A 19,677-nucleotide genomic window follows, 5' to 3' on the forward strand; every position below is an offset into this window, starting at 1 on the left:
GTCATGCTGAATAATCTTAGTTAAATTTTTGTTAGTGATTGAAGCCTGAATTTGTTAGGGATTAAACCTTGAATTTGTTGTTAAAAATCATTAGAGTTGAATGTTACTGATTATCATGAACCTTGAACTGACTTGCTGAAATAATCACTTAGCTAAAGTTTTTTCTTTGAAAATCATCATTAAGTTGAATTTGTTGTTGAAAATTGTTCTGAGATGAATTTTTCTATTTTTTTTTTTGGGATAGAATTTTAATTTGGAAATGTCTTCATCACAAACACCATTAGAAATCGGTTGTGTTATCTTGTGTTCTCTCTTGTTCATTTAAATTGAAAAACTATTTTGTATTAGTGACGAATTTATTATTATTTTTTTACATAAGCAGTTATGTTTAATACTTGATTTTTACTAATATGTTTATGAAGAGATGCATTTTAACTTTTAATTTTATTTTTATAATTTTACATTTTTATTCAATTATGACCGGTTTAATCGGGTGAATTAGTGACCCACCAGTTGAACCAATAATTCAGTTTATGACCGGGTCAACTACCGGTCCGGTTCTGACCGGCTTCTGTTTGGCAGTGGCCTTTACTCGTGGCTGTGCTTTACCGCCGCCGTGGCCTCTCTCTCGGTTGTGGCCAGGGCTACCATCCCAAGCACCGCGATGTCTCTCCTCTCCACATTGTTTGTTCCAAGCGCCATCGTGATCAGCGCTTCTTTCTCTGGCGGTACTTTGCTTCCTCTCTCAACTCGGCTCTGCCATCTGTCTCTTTCCCTCTTGGTTCATTTCTCAACCATAAAATTGCAGGAATGATGACATATGAAGGATCAATGGTAGCTTGAATTTCTTTCACAATTCAGAAATACATGAAAAGTTCGATAGTGAAATAAAAATCCGTTTGCGCAGAGAAAGAGAATGATGGGAAGTCTGACTCTGAACCTGAGAGTGACACCTTGTAGCTCCTTCACCACCTGCCTTCTTCACCCTCCTTCTCTTTCCAAACCCTCCTTTCTCATTCAACCCTCCAATATCCCAACAACCTCACTCTCCCTCTCCGCTTCTTCTTCTTCCTATGATGCACCAATCTCTACACCAACCCCCATTTTCCTCCCTTATCTCCAACAGCAAGAGGAAGATGTTGAGGCTATAGAAATAATACATGAAGAACAAAAAGAAGCACAAGAAGAAGAGCAACCCTGTGACCCAATCTATAAATTCTTCAAAGAAAGGACTTTGGTTCCTTCGCAAGACCCTCTAATTCAAGGCAAATTGACCCTCCAGAAGAACCGTCAAATTTCTTGGCACCTTGCTGTGGATACCGCCCTTGACTCTGATGAACAACAAGAGGAAGAAATTGAGATGGGTTTGGACCAAGTTCCATATAGTATTGAGGAAGAAGAAGGTGAAGACAACAAAATCGGGTGGAAGAAGGAACTCCCACAGGGCATTATTGGAGAAATTGTTCATCTGGCAAGGAACCTCCCTGAGAATTTGACACTTGAAGAGGCTTTGGACAAAGGCTTTGAAGGGAGGGTCAGTGAGGAAGATTGCTGGGAGGTTCTTGAAGTTCTTGAGGAGGAGAAGTTTATATTATGTTGCTTGTACTTCTTTCAGTGGATGAGGTCTCAGGAGCCTTCGCTTGTTACACCGCGCTCGTGTACTGTGTTGGTCCCGGCATTGGGGCGGGCGAGGATGGGTGATAAGTTGATGGTTTTGTTCAGCAACTTGCCATCCACAATGGAGTTCAAAGATGTTCATGTTTATAATGCTGCAATTTCAGGCCTTCTGGATGGTGGCAGGTGCATAATTCTTGACCTTTTTTAATGTAATTTGTTTGTCGCTCAGGAAGATTAGTGTAAGTAAAAAAGATGCAAATCAAATACTTGTTAGGGCTTGTTTGGGTGAGATTCTAAGAAAAGATCTTTTTTCGAGTTATCTTTTTTTAAAAGATCTTATAGAGAAGTAAAAGTAATTTTATATTTGAATATCTCATGTAAAAAAGTCTTTTTATCAATCAATTATGTTTGGGTATAACAATATAAAAGTACTTTTTTGTTTATTTATTACATGAAAAATATCTTTTTTTTAAGGAAAAAAGATCTTTTAAAAAAAGATGTAAATTACAGCTTCTCAAAAAAGATCTTTTTTTGATTTTACTAGTGCTTTTACTTTTACTACTAGAAATTTGCCAAACACGTTAAAAAATAAAAAAAAATCTTTTTTCATTGAAAAAAGATCTTTTTTTAACAAAATAATGACGCCCAAACATGCACTTAGTCTTGCTTATATTGAAAATTAGACGCTTGTTGTTTTGAGTATGGATGGGGTAGACACATATATGACATGACAGCAATGTGGTGACATTTAATCCTTATAGCCGCCTCCACTCAGTGGGATAAAGGTTTTGTTGTTGATCAATATTGTTAGTATGTATTACATTAGAAATGACTTAATGCAGCATCTTTGAGCTGCAATTCTGGCAAAATATATTGTTTTCTTATAGTTTTTATTTTTTATTTTTTTTAAATGTTTCTGTATTTTATATGGGTTCTTGAAATTGCTCGAAATAAAATTTATGAAACGTTTTTTCTTTGTTTGATCATTACCTTGTTGATGATTCAGCAAGATGTTGGTTATTCCAGTGAGGGCTAAGTGTCTTCATTCCAATTTCATTTTCCATTTATGGCACGTTGAAGTCCTTTAACCTGTAGGACTATTCTGTTTTAGCCTCTTAGGTTCATTTCGTTAGTTTGTTATGAAGCAGCCTATAAACAACGATAAACTTTATCAAAACTTTATGACCTTATTGCACAAGAACTAAGATAATCTGACTCTTTTTAGGTATGAAGATGCTTGGAAGGTGTACGAGGTAATGGAAACTGAAAATATTCGACCAGATCATGTTACGTGCTCTATTATGATTGTCCTTATGAGAACACTTGGCCATAGTGCGAAAGATGCATGGCAGTTTTTTGAGAAAATGAACAAAAAAGGGGTCCAATGGTCTGAAGAAGTTTTAGGTGCATTAATAAAGTCATTTTGTGTTGAGGGTCTAGTGAATGAAGCTCTCATCATCCAAATCGAAATGGAGAAGAAGGGGATCTCTCCAAATGCAATTGTGTATAACACTCTTATGGATGCATATTGTAAATCTAATCATGTAGAAGAAGCTGAAGGTCTTTTTGTTGAGATGAAATCTAAAGGGATTAAGCCGACTGAGGCTACCTTCAACATTCTAATGCATGCATACAGCAGAAGAATGTAGCCGAAGATTGTGGAAAAGCTTCTGGAAGAAATGCAGGATGTTGGCTTGAAGCCAAATGTGAAATCATATACTTGTCTAATTAGCGCAAACGGGAAGCAGAAAAAGATGTGTGACATGGCCTCCGATGCATTCTTGAAGATGAAGAAAGTTGGCATACAACCCACTTCACATTCTTATACAGCTCTGATACATGCGTATTCGATTAGTGGCTGGCATGAGAAAGCTTATGCTGCATATGAAAGCATGCAAAGGGAAGGAATCAAACCTTCCATAGAAACCTACACTGCTTTACTAGATGCATTTAGGCGTGCCGGTGACGTGGCAGAAATTGGCGAGTTAAGAAATTATTATAAGAGATGCGTTGCAAGTATAGTTCTCAACCAACCGAAATTCCGCTTATCAAATTAGAAGGGTTGTCACAAAATTAGAATTAAAATACTGGGAGTACGAATCACAGATCGTCTCCCAACGAGTTGCATAAAGGTGTGCTATTTTATTAATCAGATGTTCTCTAAAATGGTTTGAGTTGATAAACAGGAAATTAAATCAAAGAAATTATGTAATTTAAATAAAAACCTTGACTGGAAGTAGATTAGTTGGAAGCTCTATCCTTGATGGAGTTCTCTCAAGTTCAATTGATAATTGAAGGTTGTCTGCTCAGTTATCCTTTACCGGATAAAGGAAAGTCAAGCAAGTCGGAAGTCAATTTCTATTCACAAGTTCTAATCCTCACCCTTGGGAAGGACTACTGTCAGTGATTAGAGGGCGACCCAACGCTAATCCCAATTATAATTTTACTCTTGAGCATCCAACTCAAGGTCCTCCTTTCAATCAACTCCCAATCAAGTCATGGAACTACTCGCTCATTATGATTGTGAAATTCATGAAATAAGAAGGGAAAATAAAGAAAGACATGATAAATAATAATAAAAAAGATCAATAAAAATAGAAATAGTTCTTGTATTAATAAATTCAAAAAAATAGTTCAATAGTAACTCTGAATAAAATAAGGATATGAAAGAGTAAGTGACAAGTAAGGAAACAAACTAGAATGATGAAGTTTTGATGGAGGTAATAACTCTTCTCAATATCCCAATTCGAAAAGCAATAAAATCAAAATCCTAAGAACTATGAATGTGTAGAGAGAAAACCTAGAGGAGGAGTAAAATCATATCTAAAATTAAAATTATGCGGAATGAACGTTCTTTTCTTTGTCTTTGCATGTTCCCTGGCTCTAATCTGATTTTCTGAGCCGAAAACTGGGTCAAAACAGGGCCTAAAATCGCCCCCAGCGAATTCTGCATATTCTGCAGATCGCGCACGTCACGCGATCGCGTCATCCAGCATCTTGCCTTGCCAGCCGTGCGCGTCGTCCACGCCTTCGCGTCACTTGTGCAGTTTCCATTCCGTGCGTTCGCGTCAGGCACGCGAGCGCGTCACTGCAATTTCCTCTATGTCATGCGGTCGCGTGAGTCATGCGTCCGCGTCACTTCTCGCTGGTCATCTCCCCAATTTCTTGTGTTCCTTCCAACTTTGCAAGCTTCCTTTCCAATCTCCAAGTCATTCATGCCCTATAAAGCCTGAAACACTTAACACATAGATCACGGCATCGAATGGAATAAAGGAAAATTAAAATACATAATTAAAAACTTCTAGGAAGCAGTTTTTCAACCATGGGATAATTTTGGGAAGGAATTGTAAATACATGCTAATTTAATGAATAAGTGGGTAAAGATTTGATAAAACCACACAATTAAACACAATATAGACCATAAAATAATGGTTTATCAACCTCCCCACACTTAAACATTAGCATGTCCTCATGCTTAGTTGAATGAGATAAAATGAATGAGTAGGAATATGTAAAACTCATGCAATGCAATGCAACCTATATATGTGAATGCAACTATATGATTCTTGTCCACTTGGTCAAAAGTAAATAAGCTCTTCAAGATAATCACAAATCAAATTTCACTAATTTAATTCTTATATAGGAACAACAGACAAAAATGCAAGAAGGTAGCTCATGAAAGTAGGGAACATAGAATTTAAGCATTGAACCCTCACTGATGATGTATGTACGCTCTTAATCTCTCTAGTGTATAGGGTAATCACTCTATCCTTCTCTAATCATGCTTTCTAATTTTTTGTTCTTCACCTAACCAATCAACAACAATTAATATACCAATGCAAACATCATGAGGTCTTTTCAAGGTTGTAATGGGGCCAAGGTAAGGGTAAGGATATATATATATATATATGGCTGAGTAAGCTTATAAATTGAATCTTTAATTATTCCAAGCTTTCACCTAATACACACATATATATATTCCATGTAACTTAAATTTCACACCTAGCTACCCAAAATTTTTCCTTTAACATTCCATACTCATGTATCAACTTTTATTTTAATTTTATCATATATGCATTGATTTTTGAAATTTTAACTTAGCATTGGGGTAATTTTGTCCCCTTATTTAATTATTAGATATTTTTGGATTTTTTTCATATTAAAATAAACACAGTTTATCAATGCACATAGATTTTTAATTTTTCTTTTATAATTTCACATGAGTAGGTACCCAAATTCCCATTATATTATCATGACGCATTCTCTTATTATCTTTTGTTCCCACAATTTTCCCATACCCAATTAACACACAATTCTATCTCAAGCTAACCAAAGATTCAATTGGGATATATAATTGTTTTTCTACTTAAGGCTAGTGATGTGGTGAAATAAAGAACAAATGGGATTTAAAGGCTCAAAGTGGCTAACAAAGGTAACTTAAGGGGTAGGCTTAATTTGGATAAGTGAGATAAACAAATAATGGCCTCAATCATATGCAAGCATATAAATATATTAAACATTGGACATATAGGATGAAACAAAATACAGATTACAATCATAGAGAAGTAAACACACAAGAATAAAACATTTATGGCTAAATAATGTAACCATGTATTTAGGCTCAAAGTCTCACAGGTTGTTTGTTCTTTAGCTCAAAAATCATGTTCCAGATACAACTTCAAGCAAATTTAACATAAATTTTTTTTTTTTAAATTAAAATTAGTGAAATTTTGTTCTAAAAAAAATAGGGTCTTAGAAGAAACTTACTGTCTTTTCAATCAAGTAGAACATGCATGCAACTATCTTATTACTATGAAATTTATCCTATTCTACAAAAGAAAAACTAACTAAATATCCTATTTTATTGGTGTTAAGGAAGAAAAATTACCTCCGAAAGTCAGGTACTGACCGACCTCCCCACACTTAAGGCTTTGCACCGTCCTCGGTGCCATCTGTCAAGAACAAAGGTGGGCTGGTAGCAGTATCTCCACAGTCGGGACCGTCATGGCTTCCTGTGCTGGTAAACGAAGTGGAGTCCGGGGTGTTTGAGTCTCTGTATTTTTCTTTAAGCAGCTCCTTGAGGTATGTGAATCGGTGCTTGTTACGGCGCTCTCTCAGCTTTGCTTTGTGTTCCTGCCGATCGGACCTCTCAAGTATCTGGTGGAGCAGTTGGTTTGTTGTAGGTGCTTGTGGTGTTGAAGGAGGAATGTCTTCAGCCAGTTCAGTGGGCTGGCTTGTAGTTACGGCTGGAGATCTGATATATTTCCTGTGAGGGACATATTGATCATCCCGTGGAAGCATGACTTTGGTGTCCCCAGCTCTGTAGGAGACTCCGGTTGCTGAGACAAGATCTGAGACCAAGGCAGAAAAAGGTAATTTACCCGCAATTTGTACGTGTCCCATGGCATTCCGGATGTGTCTTGGTAGGTTTAAAGGCTGGTCCGTAAGGATGCACCATAGTAGAACGGCCATGTCTGCAGTGAAGGAGGACTCGTGAGTGCTCGGAAAGACGTAATGGGACATAATCTGTGCCCATACGCGAGTCTCCAAGGTAAGTGCAGAAGTCGATATTCCCTTAGGTCGGGAACGATGGTATCTGTGGATCCATCTGCTGCCAGGTAGTGCGATAACTCTGAGAACAACGTCCTAGTCAAATTGATACATCTGGCGCTTGAGTGATGCTTCTTGAAATGCGTCCAGTCCTTCTGGAGTAAGGGGGAGATATAGAGCTCGTTGAATGGCCTCTTCTGTAATGGGGACTTGTTTCTGACAGACGTAGATAGACTGCAGGGTTGGCAGGTGGAAATTAGAGTAGAACTCGACTACCCAGGAAAGATTGACCTGCCGTGGCTGTCTCTGAAGGAAACCCCATTGTCTTCTTTCAATTTGTGGCTCAACAAATTCAGCAATACAGGTTGGGAGGATAAGAAGGTATTTGTTGTTGTAACTCCTTTCTGCCAGGATGGGGAACATCTGCTCACAGTAGCGATTGGTAAATCATGCAGTGTCCTTTGCTAGGAAGGCTTTCTCTTTGTCATCAACCTTAATAATCCTCTTAATTCTTTTTGTTGAGGGCTTAACTGCAGTTGAAGATGGCTCTGCCACTAGAGCTCGTTTGGTTCCTCTCCTTTCTGTTGATTTGGGAGTAGCTTTCTCCTTACCTTTCTTGGTGGCCATCCTAAAAGAAAGAAAAGAAAAAGTATGTTAAAATGTCAAGGGTTGGAGCAAGGAAGAAGGTGGAAAAGGTGATAATCAATGCACATTAGGAGATGAATGATGTTAACACATGGTCATGACTACATGTGAAAAATCATCAATGGAAATATAGCAAGTGCATATGGGAGCAATTAAATGCAAGGTGTTTATTGGCATGCAGGCAAAGACATGGATAGCATAGATCAAGCATTCAATGTCTAAGTTAGATTACCAAGTCTATCATACTAACAATCTGTTTGTATTAACAATTATATTTAACTAATGAAATATAAAAAAGAGTTTTGTGAAAAGCAAGCATATAGAGTAGTAGATTAAAAGAGATCTAAAAAAAATAGTGCACAATGCCATACGGGCGTCTTCACAAACACATAGCATGCATGGTGAATAAGTTATTGAATGTATTAAATTGAACATGCAAGCAACCCTTAAAAATTAATATATAATTGCCAAACAATTTTGTAACAACCCACAAGCAAATCATAAGGAATAATGATGACCCTAATAAATTTTCAACACCAATTAAAAGAAAAAGAAAGAAAATGGGAAGAAAACATAAAAAAAAAAAAGAAGAATAGAAGATTAAGGAGGGATGAAGAAAAGAAAAACCTGGATAATGGTGGTGAGAGAGAGAGAAAGTAGAAAGTGAGAAAGAAGGAAGAAGGAAGAAGGGGAAGAAAGAAATAAGGAGGGAAAAGAAAAAATAGGATTTGGGAAAGAGAAAGATAAGATATTTTGGCAAATTAGGATAAGCTGTGCGGCGCAAGCGACGCGGACGCGTGGGGTACGCGTTCGCGCGACTTGCGCTCATATGAATCGACGCAGTCGCATCGGTCACGCGGACGCGTGATTCGTTTTGTGCTACTGGCACGAGGGCAGCCTCGCGCTCGCACAACTCTCTGTTCAAAACTCATTATTGCCAAATTCCAGAGTGACGCGGTCGCGTGGTTGACGCGATCGCGTGGGTGGCCAATATTCGAATATGACGTGGACGCGTGAGCCATGCGTCCGCGTGGTAAGGCTTGTGCGTTCAGCACCAGTCCAGCACCACTCCAGCACAACTTTCGGTCATGCACCCTGTCTTACGTCGATTTTCAAGTCACGTGACCGCGTGGGTGACGCGGACGCGTGGGAGGCATGTTTCCCCTATGACGCGGATGCGTCAGCGAAGCGGTCGTGTGGGGTGATTTGTGCCAAAGGCACGCCTCCAGCCACGCTCCCGCGTGACTCTCTGTTCGATTTATTTGCTTTCTTACTCTGACGCGGACGCGTCGGCGACGCTGTCGCGTTGCGAGCCTCCTTTTTTTTATATATATATGCAATATGCAAATGAGGATGCAAACTAAATATGCTAATAATGAGAAGAGTTATTGAAAAATAAAACTAAGAAGAAGAAGGAAAGGAACAATCATACCATGGTGGGTTGTCTCCCACCTAGCACTTTGCTTTAACGTCCTTAAGTTGGACGCTCTACTAGCTCAGTCTTCTGCTATGGGTGGATCCTCCAAGAGGAAGATTTCTAGCTCCTTGGGTTTCGTCGCCTTCTCACCATGATATAGCTTTAAGCGATGCCCATTAACTTTGATGAAATCAGAGCTTGAAGGATGACTCAGATGGAAGACGCCGTATGGCTCAGCCTTCTCTACTCTATACGGACCTTCCCATCATGATCTCAACTTGTCTGGCATGAGCCTTAGTCTAGAATTGTAAAGGAGGACAAAGTCCCCAGGTTGGAACTCTCTCCTCTTGATGTTCTTATCATGCACAACCTTCATCTTTTCCTTGTACAGCCTTGAGTTCTCATAAGCTTCTAGGCGAAGGCTTTCTAATTCTTGTAGTTGCAACTTCCTTTCAGCTCCGGCTTTCTCAAATCCTATATTGCACTCCTTTACTGCCCAAAAGGCTTTGTGCTCTACCTCAACTGGGAGGTGACAGGCTTTTCCATAAACTAAGCGGAAGGGACTCATCCCAATGGGTGTCTTGTATGCTATTCTGTATGCCCAGAGTGCATCTTGTAGCCTGGTGCTCCAGTCTCTTCTATGAGGTTTGACTATCTTCTGCAATATACTCTTTATCTCTCTGTTAGACACCTCAGCTTGCCCATTAGTCTGGGGATGGTAGGCTGTTGCCACTTTATGAACTATCCCATGCTTCTTCAATAATCCTGTTAGTTTCCTGTTATAGAAATGGGTGCCTTGATCGCTCACGATTGCTCGTGGTGATCCAAAACGACAAATAATGTGGTTTCTAACAAAGGAAACAACAGTGTTAGCATCATCAGTGCGGGTAGGAATTACTTCCACCCATTTAGAAACGTAATCTACAGCTAACAATATATAAAAATGACCATTAGAATTTGGAAATGGACCCATGAAGTCAATGCCCCAAACATAAAAAATTTCACAGAAAAGTATAGTCTGTTGAGGCATCTCATCCCTCTTGGATATATTACCAAACCTTTGGCATGGGGAACAAGATTTACAAAATTCAGCAGTGTCTTTAAAAAGAGTAGGTCACCGGAATCCACAGTCTAAGATTTTTCTAGCTGTTCTTTGAGGGCCAAAATGTCCTCCACTCTCAGATGAGTGGCAGGCCTCTAAAATGGACTGGAATTCTGATTGAGGCACACACCTTCTAATTACCTGGTCAGCGCCACATCTCCATAAATATGGGTCATCCCATATATAATATTTGGACTCGCTTTTCAGCTTGTCTCTTTGATGCTTAGTAAAGTTTGGAGGAAAAGTGCGGCTAACTAGATAATTAGCTACAGGCGCATACAAGGGACTACTTCAGATACTGCTTGTAAGTTATCAAACGGGAAATTATCATTTATAGGAGTGGCGGTATCCTTAATGTGCTCAAGGCGACTCAAGTGGTCTGCCACTAGATTCTGGTTACCACTCCTATCCTTAATTTCTAAATCAAATTCTTGTAGTAGCAGTATCCAACGTATAAGCCTTGGTTTGGACTCCTTTTTAGCTAATAAATACTTTAGAGCTGCGTGGTCTGAGTACACTACTACTTTAGTACCAAGTAAATAGGCTCGGAATTTATCCAGAGCAAAAACAATAGCAAGAAGCTCTTTCTCAGTAGTAGTGTAATTAGACTGAGCTGTGTCTAAAGTCTTAGATGCATAAGCAATTACAAAAGGATCCTTACCTTCACGCCGAGCCAGCGCTGCTCCTACTGCATGGTTAGAAGCATCGCACATGATTTCAAATGGCTGGCTCCAGTCTGGTCCTCTCATAATTGGAGCTTGAGTCAGGGCGGTCTTCAGCTTATCAAACGCTTGTTCGCAACCCTCACTGAACTCGAACTCAATATCCTCTTGTAGTAGTCTGGATAAGGGCAGTGCTACCTTACTAAAGTCCTTGATGAATCTTCGGTAAAAACCTACATGGCCAAGGAACGAACGGACTTCCCTTACAGAGGAGGGGTAAGGTAAACTAGAAATAACATCCACCTTTGCTGGATCTACAGAAATGCCAGTATTAGACACAACATGTCCTAGTACAATCCCTTGTTTTACCATAAAGTGACATTTTTCAAAATTCAATACAAGGTTTGTACTGACACATCTATCTAATAATTTAGATAAACTATCTAAGCAAAGGCTAAAGGAATCACCATAAACGCTAAAATCATCCATAAAAACCTCCATACAGTCCTCAATAAAGTTAGAGAAAAGACTCATCATGCACCTTTGGAAAGTAGCTGGTGCATTGCACAAGCCAAAGGGCATTCTCTTATAAGCATAAGTCCCAAAAGGACATGTAAAAGTAGTCTTTTCCTGATCTTCAGGAGCTACATGAATCTGGAAATAACCTGTGTAACCATCTAAAAAGCAATAATGTGATTTACCTGACAGGCGATCCAGCATTTGATCAATGAATGGAAAGGGGTAGTGATCCTTACGAGTGGCCTGGTTGAGGCGCCTGTAATCAATGCAGACCCTCCAGGTGTTCTGTACTCTGGTTGCTGTGAGCTCTCCATGCTCATTCTTCACTGTAGTGACTCCAGACTTCTTGGGTACCACTTGTACTGGGCTTACCCATTCACTGTCTAAGATGGGATAGATGATATCCGCCTCAAGTAGTCTGGTCACTTCCTTTTTGACAACCTCTAAGATAGTGGGATTCAGTCTTCTCTGGGGTTGACGAACAGGCCTAGCTCCCTCTTCTAAAAATATTCTGTACTCACAAACTTGAGGGTTGATGCCTTCTATGTCTGCCAAGCTCCATCCAATTGCTTTTTTGTGTTTCGTCAGCACACTGAGTAGCTGTGCTTCTTGTTGGAAAGTGAGTTCCCTTGCGATGATAACTGGAAACTTCTGCTTGTCCTCAAGGTAAGCATACTTGAGGTGTGGAGGGAGGGGCTTTAATTCTAATTTTTGCTCATGGTCAGGCTCCGGATTATCTGGGACTGGTGATAATGGCGAAGTGCCCTCATTGTCATCTGAAAATGTCCCCACACTTGGACCTTGTCCTGTGTACTTCTCTTCTAACTCCTCCTGGTGAACTTCAGCTATGGTTTCATCTATGATGTCATACTGGGAGATGGAAAGGTCAACCAGAGGGTGCTCCATAGCTCCATTTAAACTGAATTTCACTATTCTGCCATCTATTTCAAAGGAATAAGTTCCAAAAAATGCATCCAGCTTGAACTTTGAAGTCTTCAGGAATGGTCTTCCAAGCAGGATTGATGATGGCCTTCCTGAGTCATTAGGGGGCATTTCCAGGATATAGAAGTCAATGGGAAATGTGAGCCCCTTAATGCTCATTAATACATCTTCAGCAATTCCAACCACTGTAATTATGCTTTTATCTGCTAACACAAAACGAGCTGCCGACCTTTTTAAGGGAGGGAGCCTCAAACTATCATATATAGACAAAGGCATTATACTAACACATGCTCCTAAATCACACATGCAGTCAGAAAATATCACACCGCCAATAGTACAAGTAACCATGCATGGACCTGGATCACTACACTTTTCAGGTATACCTCCCATTAAAGCAGATATAGAACTACCTAAAAGAATAGTTTCTAATTCATTAATTTTGTCTTTATGTATACATAAATCTTTTAGAAACTTTGCGTATTTAGGTACCTGTTGAATAACATAAAAAAGGGGAACAGTTACCTCAACCTTTTTGAATATTTCTACCATTTTGGGATCAAGTTCCATCTGCTTTCTAGGCTTCCTTGCAATTTGTGGAAATGGAATAGGGAGGGCGTTTCCTGCAGAGTCTGCTTCCTTTGGTGCTTCCTTCTATGGTTGAGCTTCTTCTTCTTCAACCATATCTTGTATGTCCTCTTCCTCTTCAGCATCCTCTACTTCCACTACCTCTTCAGCTGAGGCGTGTTCTGATGGGATTGGCTCCTCCTGATTCCTCTCTTGCAGTGTGGTTTCGGACCTTAGGGTGATGGCATTGATGCCACCCTTTGGATTGGGCAATGGTTGAGAGAGGATTCCACCGGAGCTCAAAGGCTGGTTGTTGGAGTTATTTAGTGATCCAATCAGTGATACAAGAGCTTGCAAGGTACAGTTCAGACCATTTAGAGTAGAAGTAATGTTGTTTTCCATGGCCTGCTGTCTCCGATCAATAGATTGTAGTAACTCATCATTAGAAGATGAAGAAGGATAAGTGATCTGAGAGATCTGTTGTTGGTTGTGTTGTGGTCCTTGGAATTGCCTCAGGTGAGGTGCTCTGTAAGGCTAGTTCTGGTTCTGCTGCCTGTTGTTGTTATCATTCCACCTCTGATTTCTCTGATTGTCTCTGCCTCCTCTGTTATTGTTGTCCCTCCAGCCCTGGTTAGAATTATCTCTCCAACCTTGGTTTGAATTATCCTGCCATCCATGGTTGTAGCTGCCACCTTGGTTGTATCCTTGATTGGGTCGGTCATAAAAGTTATGAGTGGCTGCTACAGTGTTGTCTTCCTGCTGGAGCTGCGGACATTCATCAGTATAATGGCTATAATCAGCACAGATCCTGCACACTCTCTGTGGGACTAACTGTTGGCTTTGCTGTGGTGGAGAGGACTGAGCTTGCTGAGCTTGTTGTTGACTCAACTGCATCTACTTCAGTAAGTTGGTCATTTCACAGATACTCTAAGTTAGAGCAGCAGTCTCTCTGCTAGAGGATACTTCTGCAACAGCTTTTGACCGGCTTTGTTTCTGCCTGTGATTCCTAGTGGATTCAGCCAAGTCGCTGATCAATTGCCATGCCTCATCAGTGGTCTTGTACTTTTTCATAGACCCATTGCTAGAACTTTCCAATGTGGTCTTATCTTGGGGCCTCATGCCCTGTGTGACGTAGCCGAGCAACACTATCTTGTCAATCATATGGTGGGGGCATACTTCCAGAAGATTGTTGAAGTGCTCCCAGTATTCGTAGAGAGTCTCTGACTCGTCCTGAACAATCATGGAAATGTCTTTCCTCAGTTTATCAGTAACTTCAGCTGGAAAAATTTTTTCCAAAAATTCTCTTCTGAGCGTATCCCAGTTAGAAACAGTTGCTGCGGGTTGAGTGTAGTACCACTCTCTTGCCTTTCCCTCAAGAGAGAATGGGAAGGCTTTTAAGAAAATAGAAGTTTCATCTGCAACATCACGCCTGACAGTAGAACAGGCTGCTTGGAAATCCCTAAGGTGCTTGATAGGCTCTTGAGTAGGTAAGCCATGAAACTTAGGCATCAAGTTGAGCAGTGCAGTCTTTATTTCAAAGTCTGTAGCCACTGCTGGGTGATGCGCTTGAAACGGTTGCAGTGTGAAATCAGGGGCTCCAGCCTCCTGGATAGTAACTCTCCTAGGTGCTGGCATGTTACCTGCACGTAAATCAACTGAATTAGTAGAAAGAGAGCTTGTTTCTTCCTCAAGTGACGTTTCAGATTCACCCTCGGAGAGGACTAACCGACGCCGAGCTTGCCTTATATGTGAAATAGTTCTTTCAATCTCAAGATCAAATACTGGCAAGCTTGGATCAAGAAGTGAACGTGTCATTTAACGAAAGAAACATGCAGCTCATAGTAGCAAAATAAAATAAAATGCAAATAAATAAATTCCAATCAATAACTTAGCACTCTATTGCAACTTCCCGGCAACGGTGCCAAAAATTGACGTGGCGGAAATTGGCGAGTTAAGAAATTATTATAAAAGATGCGTTGCAAGTATAGTTCTCAACCAACCAAAATTTCGCTTATCAATTTAGAAGGGTTGTCACAAAATTAGAATTAAAATACTGGGAGTATGAATCCCAGGTCGTCTCCCAACGAGTTGCATAAAGGTGTGCTATTTTATTAATCAGATGTTTTCTAAAATGGTTTGAGTTGATAAACAAGAAATTAAATCAAAGAAATTATGTAATTTAAATAAAAACCTTGACCGGGAGTAGATTAGTTGGAAGCCCTATCCTTGATGGAGTTCTCTCAAGTTCAATTGATAATTGAAGGTTGTCTGCTCAGTTATCCTTTAACGGATAAAGGAAAGTCAAGCAAGTCGGAAGTCAATTTCTATTCACAAGTTCTAATCCTCACCCTTGGGAAGGACTACTGTCAGTGATTAGAGGGCGACCCAACGCTAATCCCAATTATAATTTTACTCTTGAGCATCCAACTCAAGGTCCTCCTTTCAATCAACTCCCAATCAAGTCATGAAACTACTCGCTCATTATGATTGTGAAATTCATGAAATAAGAAGGGAAAATAAAGAAAGACATGATAAATAATAATAAAAAAGATCAATAAAAATAGAAATAGTTCTTGTATTAATAAATTCAAAAAAATAGTTCAATAGTAACTCTGAATAAAATAAGGATATGAAAGAGTAAGTGACAAGTAAGGAAACAAACTAGAATGATGAAGTCTTGATGGAGGTAATAACTCTTCTCAATATCCCAATTCGAAAAGCAATAAAATCAAAATCCTAAGAACTATGAATGTGTAGAGAAAAAACCTAGAGGAGGAGTAAAATCAGATCTAAAACTAAAATTATGCGGAATGAACGTTCTTTTCTTTGTCTCTGCATGTTCCCTGGCTCTAATATGCTTTTTTGGGCCGAAAACTGGGTCAAAACAGGGCCCAAAATCGCCCCCAGCGAATTCTGCAGATTCTGCAGATCGCGCACGTCACGCGATTGCGTCATCCAGTGTCTTGCCTTGCCACGCGTGCGCGTCGTCCACGCCTTCGCGTCACTTGTGCAGTTTCCATTCCTTGCGTTCGCATCAGGCACGCAGGCGCATCACTGCAATTTCCTCTATGTCATGCGGTCGCGTGAGTCATGCGTCCGCGTCACTTCTCGCTGGTCATCTCCTCAATTTCTTGTGTTCCTTCCAACTTTGCAAGCTTCCTTTCCAATCTCCAAGTCATTCATGCCCTATAAAGCCTGAAACACTTAACACATAGATCACGGCATCGAATGGAATAAAGGAGAATTAAAATACATAATTAAAAACTTCTAGGAAGCAGTTTTTCAACCATGGGGTAATTTTGGGAAGGAATTGTAAATACATGCTAATTTAATGAATAAGTGGGTAAAGATTTGATAAAATCACACAATTAAATATAATATAGACCATAAAATAATGGTTTATCAGCCGGCGACACCCAAACTTTGATGAAAATATGGGAGTTGATGATGCTCGACAAAATTGAAGGAACACGTGTTACGTTCAACATTCTTGTTGATGGTTTTGCTAAACAAGGTCGATACATGGAAGCAAGAGATGTCATTTCCAAATTCAGGAAAATGGGATTACACTTAATAGTAATGACATACAATATGCTGATGAATGCATATACACGAGAAGGGCGACATTCAAAGCTGCCTCAGTTGTTGAAAGAGATGGAAAATCTCAACTTAAAACCAGATTCCGTCACCTATTCGACTATGATATATGCCTATGTTCGCGTCTGATATTTTAAGCGTGCATTCTTTTACCACAAGCAGATGGTCAAGACTAGGCAGGTACCAGATTTGGCTTCATACCAGAAGCTTCGGTCGATTCTTGATGTAAAAGCTGCAAAGAAGAATAGGAAGGATAGGAGTGCCTTGGTTGGTATAATGAATAGTAAGATGGGCATCACAAAAGTAAAAAGACAGAAAGATGTGTTTTGGAAGCACAGGAAGAAACATGTAGCGAAACGTAATGCTGATGCTAGTGCCCAGTGAATGTAAGTTCAATTTGACGCTTTTATTTCTCGGAAGGAATGACATTGGAAGCATCTTGAATTCAATTTTAGTCGGTACATGTTATTATCATACATAACCTCTTCAATCAACCATGTTCTTATTTATTCTGGGGGCACCTTTATCGTTTTAGGAAGTTGTATGCCGAAGGGATCTTGTTAAGCAATCACATATTCATCTTGATTTCATACATTTTTTAATGGAAGGGATTGACAGTTGAGGATATTTTTTATTTTTTATTTTTTCAATTTTATTTTTTGAATGTAGGCCACTATTTCATTAAGCTCTGTTAGAATTCAACTTATAAATATCCCACGGGAGATATTAGGTTTGGATTCTCTTTGTACAAGACTTGAACTGAAATACTTGATTTAGGGGGTACCAAACGACTTTTTATTTTTGGCATTGTAATTCAAGTGGTGTTTTCAAGCAATGTAGATACTTGATATATTTTTTTTAGGTGTGGATATCATAAATCTGAGGATGAGATTTATGGTTTTAATTTTTTTTAAAAAAATACAAATTTGAGGGTCAGATTTGTGAGTTAAAATTTTTTTTTCACAAAACTGACCCACCGAGTTGCTTATCTTTTAAAAAATTTTTTACCTCACACAAATCTTATTTCTCTATTACCTCAAATCGGATCTAAGTTTTGTTTAGAAACAAAATTTAGCCTCCAATTTGTGAATTCTGATTAAAACAAAATTTATCTCCATATCCATAAAAAATACATCATTTTTTTCATAATTAAGTATAACACATTTTAAATTTCTATAACTAAAAAAATTAGCAGTAGCAAACTAGCAATCATTGTACCTGCCAATTTGAGCTGAGGTGGCAGGGAGAGAGAGTTGCTAGAATAATGCTTTCGAAGAGGAATATTTGGAACAAATATGCGATAACACTCTCCATCATACTTTTTAATCAGCAAATAGTACGGGTTTTTAGTTAGGACTAATCAGCAAATAGTACAATTTTCAGTTAGGACTTGAGGTTGGGGATATTGTTGCTTAGAATCGACGTCGGTTAGTTGATCAAATCATCAAAGTATCAAATGAGCCTGTTTGATAAACTAAATAATCTAAGGTGAATAGTTCTTTGGTGCTTGATTGTTTTATACTAATATTGATGCACAAACAAATTGATGATTGGATGAAAGAAAAATGAGTTAATAGTCAAAATCGTCCCTGAAAGTTACCTCGATCTCCATATTAGTCCCCGAAAGATAAAGTTAATCAAAATCGTTTCCGAAAGATGACGGGCATGACCACGTTCGTCCTTCCGTTATCTCCATCGCTAAGTTGGCTAACGTTGGGTGACGTGGTCCCTTAATTGCCCACGTGGACGACGCCTACGTGTACGCTGGGGTTGCTGACAAGGTAAGTACGTTAAAACAATTCAAATCAGTCCCTTGGATGATGAACCCTAATCCTAAATTCGATGATAAATAAGTCGCGGTCAAGAATCATATGGCCATATAGTTGGGTAGAACTTGGAATTGTTGGGTTGCCGGGAGGATGGAGACGGAAAATGGAGGTCGTAGTGGTGGTGTGTCTTTTCGGTCGAACGACAGTAACGGTTCCAGTGCTTCAATGCGAATAAGGAGGAAGACTCATGAGGAATCATTTTTCTGCGGGTTGAAGACTGTGATAAAAAAAACTGGGACAGCAGAGAACCCAGATAGATTATTCCATGCATGTCCAAGGTACCTGCTGAGTGGTGTTGAAAAAGTTGAAGGTTTTCTATCTTGTTCTGTGTTATTGGGCGTTTTTCATTGTTTTCTTCTCTGATTTATCAATTTGCAGAAGGGCAATCACTGTAATTACTTTAAGTGAGTTGACGATGATGACTATCAAGCAGTGGTTGAAGATGGTGCAAAGGAAGATTCTAGAACTGAATTACAGGTTGAAAGTAACTATGATGAATGGAGGGTGAAGGTGGCATGGAGATTGGGTAACTTGAAAGTTGAAGTTAGATCTTTGAAACTAGGGGTGGGCATGGTTTGGATTTTTAAAAATCCAAACTGGATCCACTTCAGAACCAGTTTTGAACCAGTTTAAAAAAACAAAAACCAATTTTAAATCGATTTTAGAATTTAAATCCGGCTTTATTTACAAACTAGTTTAAATTCGGTTTTTTAATATCTAAATCTAAAATCCGGTTTTTTTAAAACCAGTTTTAAAATCAGTTTTTGAAAATCCAGTTTTAAAACCAGTTTTTTCAACCAAAAATCTAGTTTTAAAACTAGTTTTTAAAAATCCAATTTCCAAACCAGATTTTTTAACAAAAAATCCACTTTTAAAACCAATTTTTAGAAATTCAATTTTCAAATCATAATTTTTTTAAAAGTAAAATTAATACTAAAGTCATTTTAAAGTGTATAGGTTCATTACAACTAGAATTTGGCTCTTTATAAATCTAATAACAATAGCTAATCTATATAACATTTAATCATTCTCAAAACATCAAAAGGATACCAGAAAAAATTCTCTCTAAAACAACAACCACAAAATAGCAAAAGATGCCAAGTTGTCAACAAAATCATCAAACAACCACAACCTTTGAGAAAAATATATATGCAAATAACAAAATATACCTTTGTCATTTTGAGACAAATCTTTAAAAGAAAATATTAAACCAAATGTGAATACTAAGAATAC

The 19,677-nt window shown here is 38.8% G+C and overlaps 1 protein-coding gene across 1 annotated transcript; it reads left to right on the plus strand.

The window, feature by feature from the left end:
* The first annotated feature begins 643 nt into the window (after nucleotides 1-643).
* Nucleotides 644-3,872, plus strand: LOC107643653 (pentatricopeptide repeat-containing protein At5g50280, chloroplastic-like). The gene is made up of 2 exons (XM_016347360.3): nucleotides 644-1,800; nucleotides 2,843-3,872. Exons 1-2 carry the CDS (start codon nucleotides 917-919, stop codon nucleotides 3,264-3,266), a joined length of 1,308 nt encoding a protein of 435 aa, XP_016202846.1. The 5' UTR covers nucleotides 644-916; the 3' UTR covers nucleotides 3,267-3,872.
* Nucleotides 3,873-19,677: the final 15,805 nt, after the last annotated feature.

This window comes from Arachis ipaensis, chromosome B5, assembly GCF_059453495.1.
Source record: "Arachis ipaensis isolate K30076 ecotype BB chromosome B5, ASM5945349v1, whole genome shotgun sequence".
Taxonomy (NCBI): Eukaryota; Viridiplantae; Streptophyta; class Magnoliopsida; order Fabales; family Fabaceae; genus Arachis; species Arachis ipaensis.